Source organism: Arvicanthis niloticus, chromosome 22 (assembly GCF_011762505.2).
Source record: "Arvicanthis niloticus isolate mArvNil1 chromosome 22, mArvNil1.pat.X, whole genome shotgun sequence".
Taxonomy (NCBI): Eukaryota; Metazoa; Chordata; class Mammalia; order Rodentia; family Muridae; genus Arvicanthis; species Arvicanthis niloticus.
The window spans coordinates 51542995-51550842 of NC_133429.1; the positions used below are offsets into that span (position 1 = coordinate 51542995).

General features: G+C 33.4%; 1 protein-coding gene across 2 annotated transcripts; it reads right to left on the bottom strand.

Moving 5' to 3' along the window:
* Window positions 1-773: 773 nt before the first annotated feature.
* On the bottom strand, window positions 774-7476 carry LOC143436444 (olfactory receptor 6C6-like). Of its 2 annotated transcripts, none has more exons than XM_076920818.1 (2): window positions 7341-7476; window positions 774-4541 (listed from the first exon to the last, which is right to left on the bottom strand). In XM_076920818.1, the coding sequence occupies exon 2, from the start codon at window positions 4315-4317 to the stop codon at window positions 3337-3339; it is 981 nt and encodes a 326-aa protein (XP_076776933.1). In that variant the 5' UTR covers window positions 4318-4541; window positions 7341-7476; the 3' UTR covers window positions 774-3336. The 2 variants fall into 2 exon arrangements, with proteins under 2 accessions (XP_076776933.1, XP_076776934.1); XM_076920819.1 differs by having other exon boundaries at window positions 774-4001; window positions 7341-7470.
* Window positions 7477-7848: the final 372 nt, after the last annotated feature.

Consider the following 7848-nt stretch of genomic DNA (forward strand, 5'->3'; position numbering starts at 1 on the left):
TGTTGGAACCCAAAGAAGAGTAGGTGAGTTGAGTTCGAATTTCCAGATGAAGTGTGTCCCAACATGAACAGCAGAATGTTGACTGTATACCTAAATAGTTTTGCTTTTATTCATTAAAGACAATTTCGTGGGTTTCTTTCTTTCTTTCTTTCTTTCTTTCTTTCTTTCTTTCTTTCTTTCCTTCCTTCCTTCCTTCCTTCCTTCTTTCTTTCTTTCTTTCTTTCTTTCTTTCTTTCTTTCTTTCTTTCTTTTTTTTTCCTAAAGATTTACCTTGGCCAGTTTAATTCCCAAGACATGGTGATGCAGTTGCTCATGACCAATAGGACTCTTAGGAAGTGGACTTTCCTGTTCTCATGTTTCTACCCACTGAAGTAAATAATTTATTCATCTGGATTGATTTGCAGGAAATCAAATCAGCAATTATTGAGATAAAGAGGGGAAAGTTGGCCATGAGAAGAGCACAGTGGCCGCACTGCTACAAAAATCAGAGCAGATGCATGGAAGTTTAGGGAACTGAAACAAGTAAACCGAAGAATGCAGAAAGCTGTGCTGTTACACTTTATGAGAGTCTATAAAGAGAGTCTAATCTGCAGATACCCAAGATTTCCAGATTGAGATAGATATTGGCACACAGTAACTGGAATAGGCAGAGGGAACAATTCACTGTGCTACCTTCTAGTTATATGAGTGTGAACACTTGTCTAATGCATTCATTTAAAATGATTGTAGAGTTTTCTTACATACATTATTTACAAAAACTGATGGAGAAAAGATTTGTTAGAGCATTGTATCTGATTTTTATTTAAGTTATAAAAATTTCTCCAAATCAAGATACAAATTAATGATAAATAGAATGCCTATCTTGGGTTACCCTATCCTTCAAAATTTAGACATTGTAATTGAATTTACCAATTGATTATGATGTCAAATTATTTTAAAGCACAATATCTTCTAATTAAGTTTAAAAAAATTAATATTCTCCATTAACATGTTCTTACAAGAGAATAATTTTTCAGCAAAATTGCAATTACTTGGCATAATTTATTGCACTCAACATAGGAATCTTAAATATTTTCTTGGTTAACTTTTCAAGGTTCACCATGAGTAATCTTTCATTTGAAAATTATTTTCATTTTTCAAATACTAAAATTTTAATTTGTTATGACAACTTCAATAATTTACATAATAATTAGCTTTTCTCTGTCCTTTGCAATGTCCAAAGTAGCTTAATAATTTGCTAAATCTATCTAGTTTCAGTTGAATAGAACATAAAAAACTACAAGAAGAGAATGTATCTATACACATGTAATTTAAGAATCTCATTTTGAATTTGAGAATTGTTCTTTCTATCTCTGTGAAGAAGTGAGTTGGAAATTTGATGGGAATTCCATTGAACCTGTAAATTGCTTTTGGTATGATAGCTATTTTTACTATGTTAATCTTGCAGATCCATGAGCATGGAAGATCTTTCCATCTTCTTCAATTACATCTTTTTCCTCTTTCCTTTTCAATCTCATAACATGTAGAATTCTCACTGTGTTATCATCTGTTCCATTTTAGATACCCTAATGATATATTTAGGGTGTTCTTCTATTATTTTAAAATGGGCATTACAGCATTTTAAAAATAATACTGTACTTTGTCTATGAACATCTTGTGATTTTATATTTTTTATTGGATGTATTATTTACTTACATTTCAAATGTTACCCCTTTCCCAATTCCCCTCCAGAAACTCCTTATCCCATCCTGCTTCCCCCTGCTTCTATAAGGGTGTTCACCCACATACCCACCCATTCCTGCCTCCCTGTCCTGGCATTTTGCTACACTAGGGAATCGAGCCTTCCCAGGACCAAGGGGCTCCCTTCTCATTGATGTTTGACAAGACCATCCTCTGCTACATATAGGACTGGAGCCATGGGTCCCACCCTCTTTGGTTGGTGGTTTAGTTCCATCTGGAGTAACAAAAATCTCAGGACAGCAATAACCATTCTCAACAATAAAAGAACTTCTGAGGAAATCACCATCCCTGACATCAAGCTATACTATAGAGCAATAGTGATAAAACACCACATATTATTGGTACAGAGACAGGCCGGTAGATTAATGAAATATAATTGAAGACCCAAAAATAAACCCACACACCTATGGTCACTTGATCTTTAACACAAAGCCAAAACAATCCAGTGGAAAAAAGATAGCCTTTTCAACAAATGGTACTGGTTCAATTGGCAGTCAGTATGTAGAAGAATGCAAATTGATCCATTCTTATCTCCTTGTATGAAGCTCAAGTCCAAGTAGATCAAGGACCTCCAAATAAACTGAGATTCACTGAATCTAATAGAAGAGAAAGTAAGAAAGTACCTCAAACACATGGGCACAGAGGAAAATTTCCTGAACAGAACACCAATGACTGATGCTCTAAGATCAACAATTGACAAATGGGATCTCATAAAATTGAAAAGCTTCTGTAAGGCAAAGGACACTGTCAATAGGACAAAACAGCAGTATACAGATTGAGAAAAGATCTTTACCAACCCTACATCTGATAGTGAGCTAGTATCTAAAATATAAAAAGAAGACAAGAAGTTAAACTCCAGAGAACAAAAAACCCTATTTACAACTGGGGTACAGAGATAAACAAAGAATCCTCAACTGAAGAATCTCAAATGGCTGAGAAGCACTTAAAGAAAAGGTCAACATCCTTAGTCACCAGGGAAATGCAAATCAACAACTTTGAAATTTCACCTCACACCAATCAGAATGGCTAGGGTCAAAAACTCAGGTGACAGCACATGTTAGTGAGGATGTGGAAAGAGGAACACTTCTCCATTGCAAGCTGGTAAAAACACTTTGGAAATCAACCTGGTAGTTCCTCACAAAATTGGAAATAGTTCTACCTACTTTCCATTTTTGACATATTTAAAATAGATCACTCTCTTTGACAATGATAATTTATGACAATATTTAAATAACATTTACATCATTGTTCCTTTCTATTTTATTTCCCTTTTGTGAATACTTGGAAATCATTTTTATCATTCATGATCTGAAGTTTGAACATAAGGCAACTTAGTGTGATTTTGCTTTTACTTTCAAGCTTGTGTTGACTGAAAATTTTAGATGCATAGTTTTATACTATTTTAAACAGCATAGTTTTAGCAATTATCTTTTCAAATGTAAAAAAATAAAACCTCATTTTGAGAAGGTACTCACATTCCTCAGTTAGGAACATGTATGGAACTAAAAGATTATGTAAGTATCTGGAGAGGACAAACTTGATGTGCCTTAAACACTGATGGCTCTCATCACAAACAATGCAATTGAGAGTTGCTGTCTATTTTACTACTGGTATTTCAATAGCATGTCTAAACCTTGTCTCATTGTTTTGTAGAGAACAAAATCTATGAAGCAAATGTTTGAAAGCTTCCTTCACCTGCTTGTTTCTTAGGGTGTAGATGAAAGGATTTAGCAAAGGGGCCACAGAAGTGTTGAGCACAGCTACACCTTTATTTAAAGTAACCCTCTCCTTGGCTGATGTTTTCATGTACATGAAGATACAACTCCCATAGGTAATGGAGACAACAACCATGTGTGAGGAGCAGGTGGAAAAGGCCTTTCTCCGTTGTTGAGGTGAAGGGAACTTTAGGATTGTTTTGATGATGAGTGTGTAGGAGAGAATCACTAAGATCAAGGTGATGATAAGTGTCATGACAGCTAAGGCAAAAGCCATCAATTCTATGAAATGTGTGTCTGTGCAAGACAGCTGCAGGACAGGGGAAGTGTCACACAGGAAGTGGTCTATTGTTTTGGAAGCACAGAAATCCAGTTTGAGTCCCAAGAGCAAAGGGGGAAAGATGACTAAGAATCCAGTTACCCAGGAGCTGAGGACCAGTAGATGACACACTTTGTTATTCATGATGATGGGGTAGTGCAGTGGTCTGCAGATGGCTACGTAGCGATCATAGGACATGGCAGCTAAGAGGTAGAACTCTGTGGCCCCTAGTAGAAAAAAGAAGAATAATTGAGCTGCACAAGCATTGTAAGAAATTGTTCTGTCTCCTGAGAGAATGCTTATCAGGAACCTAGGAATGCACACTGTGGTGAATGCAATTTCTAAGAAAGAGAAATTACGGAGGAAGAAATACATAGGAGTCTTGAGGTGGAGAGTCACAAGGGTGAGAAGTATGATCATGAAGTTCCCCATCACACTTAAGATGTAATTGAAAAACAGAAACAGAAAAATCAGAATTTGTAGCTGAGGGTCATCTGTCAGTCCAAGCAAAATGAACTCTATCTTCATTGATTGGTTCTTCATTTCTGTTTTGTTCTAACAAATCTATAGAAGATATGAAACTAAAATCACATCTAGTAAAACATATTTCTTCTTTCATAGCCATAAAAATGTAATATTTATAATCTTAATCAATGAATAAACATTTTAAGCAGAGAGTTTCAGTTCTTCCCATGAAAATTTCCTCATCCACGTTACTTGACTGACAAGAACTTATTTTCTTCTCATATGCAGATGTGAGTCAGCACCTGTTCCAATTAATGGAAGCATGTTAATCTTTTGAAACATGGGTTTGCAGTTTCATGAGTGTTCATTTCATGAGTGTTTTTTTCAAATATTTTCTCAATTACTTATTCAATAAGTTACATTGCTTAATCTCATTGATATAGTTACTTTGCACCTAAGTGAGAAAATGATTTTATGAAACACTTTTATTCACAGTGGCCTCAATAACTAACAATACTCTTCAGCTGAACAGGATTTAACACTAAACAGAAGAGAACTTTCTCACACATAATAAATTGAAAGGGAGGGATTTTCAAAATAGTAGAAAGGTAAACACTCATGATGAGGAAGATGATGTCCACACATTGTTAGAACCTTGAAAGTAATTGAAATTAAGAAAGATACTACAGATCTCAAGAGTGTGTCATCACTGTCTGTGAGATACAATTTGTAAGATACACTTCTCTACTGCTACCTTTGGCTCAAACTCTCCTGAATGAGGAAGAAGGATCAGTCAAGCAAAATAACAGTTCTAACTAATGTGTCCTACAGTAGAAAACTGATGTTCATGGTATGCATGTGAAACCACTTTATGTCTTAAAAAGTTGTATATTTATATCTATATAACATATACATATTGTTTGTATCTGTGGATAATTAAAGGTTTATTGTAAACATAGTAATAATGCTTTAAGCCTATGAGAATAACCACTATTTCTTATCTTTAGGATGAATTGGAAAACCGACAAAGCTAAATAAGGCACTTAATTCCTTTCTAATATGTATGAATTAAGATATATTATTTTTCTTTTTAATATTAGATATTGTAAAATAAAACCCATATTTACTACATATTTAAAGTAAGATACATTTGTCTTTTAAAGCCCACATTTATTGAAATAAACCTAGGTTAACTGAATGACTTTACCTATTTCATTTAAGTAGTAACAAGCTCGAAACACTGGACATACTTGTTGTCTGGTTTTGTTTGTTTTGTTATGTTTTGTTTTGCTTTGTTTTATTTTGTTTTATTTGGTTGTTACTGTAGAACTCAGAGTCTTACACAGCTAAATAATTCTTGGGCTATGCAGTTTTACTCCCAGCACATAATTTGTTTTGTAGTTAATGATTCTGAATTTCAGATAGTTCAGAGGGAGTAATTTCTGTTTTGTTCCCCTTTGAAGTCTTCTAACCCCTCTCTCTGAAGGCATTTCCCTGAAGTACCACTTCTCTCACACCACATTTTAATATAAATTTTAATGATCATGTAGATGGCTGGAAATAGCTGATTGCCTTGTTATGAGCTAAATCATATAGTGTCTAGCATAGTGATTTAGTAAATAGAGAAGAGGCAGAGATATCTAAAATTCTCTTAGAATGTTTTATGGGAAGAAGAATTTAAAGTCAGGGGAAATAAACATCAAAGCAGCCCAAAGGTAAATGTATCTTTCTAAATTAGGAGAATTCATAATAAAAAAAAATCCTATAGCTGTTGAGCAATGTAAAAATTATGGTGAAACATCGATACAGATATGCCTTCATTACAAATGTTCATTCCTTAAATAGTAAGAACACTAATGTATATTAAGTAAGCATGATCTAGAGGAAAAGAAGAGATTGTGTCTCAAATTTCAATTTACAGTAGATGATGGAACTTCTGATGAGAAAAATTTGAAGATACAGACACCCTAACACATTAACAATATTAAATATTAGGGCACCTTGCAATTAAATAAGTAGAAATACTTGGTTTTGCTCTACCTATTCACATAAAAATTTCTGTTGTCAATATTCTACGTATGTTTCAAGGGGTTGAAGACTTTGAAGAAAAAATTATATTCAGGTTGTGTTTGAGACAGGAAGTGATATAAAGACAGATTGGTTTAACAAGACATGCCTCTGAAATTTCAGTTGCATCAAAACTTTAGATAGACTTTGAAAAGGAATTCTTACTAAAATCCAAGTTACACACATTTTATTTAATCAGATGTAGAAAGCAATCTAAGGAAAAATCTCTTCCTGGGTTACTTTTACTTTTTAAAAAGTTAATATTGAAATTTAAATTTTTGCCCTATAAGATCATGTCTTCTACATTGGGGCTATTAAGAGAAATATTTCAACTTATAATGAAAATAATATTTTTTAGAAGCAGAACAAATAAAAATACAAAAAGCAAAAACAAACTGAAAAGTCTTCCCAGTGTTTGTGACATGAAGTTTTAAAAGAACTTACCTGATAATTGTAATATAAATTGAAGAATTTATAATAGTTCAAACATGATTCATTAAAAACAGAATCTGTATTTTCTTTGTTTGTTATTAAATTATTGGATGAGGAATACCCAGTTCACAGGAGCATGTTGGATGGTTGTGAAATATTACACAATGTTCCCATTTACGCAAGTCATTGCAATGATAACATTGGTACAAATGCACCACCATGTAATGAAATTCTATTGCAATAAACCACTGACTTTTCCTGCCTCAACAATCACATTTGTATTTAGTCTCATGCTTTAAAAATTCCCTGCAGAATAAAATGACACAAGTCAATGAGTGCACTTATGTTTAGTTTGTTCAATGAAATGTTGGAGAACATTAAAAATTCAATGTTTCCATTTTACGCCATGAGTGTATTGATGTACTAATGCTTTACAATTATCCACAAATCAAATATAAATGGCAAAAATACCAGCCCTTTTTGTGGTCAACACTTTTATTAATAGGCTCTCTGCCCAGATTTGAGCAGACTTGCTGCACTTCAAAACAGCCATCATCCTTGTGAATACAAAGCACAAATAATCCACCCCTCTCCACACATACCTTGTTCTACCACAAAACACATGCAGAATAAATGTTCTCTTAGAAGTATTTTTGACTAATTTATTTCATATTTATATGAAGTCTATTATATCACTCTCTAGTCTACACTGCAGTTCAAGTATTATAAACCTTGCTGAATGTAACATAGAGTGTTATATAGAATTTTACTGTCTTATTATAGCAATGAGTTTTTGTTTCTCGGTGTTCTACAGAAAAATCTCACAAGAATAGAAAATTCTCAGTGTAACTAGGATCCAAATATATGATTCCTGGGGGATTCACCAATTATATAGTACAGAAATGCTTTTTATAAAAATATACTTCTGAATAAACACACACACGCACACACCACCCCACACACTTCTTTTGCTTTCTTAAATCATTGCTTTTAGAGTATTGATGATAGATTTTTCTGCTATTTGAATATCATGACATACTTACATATAAAATTGTGGTTCCATAATTCTGTGTTATTTGAAGTAGATATTAAAAGTAAAAATTTAAGGTA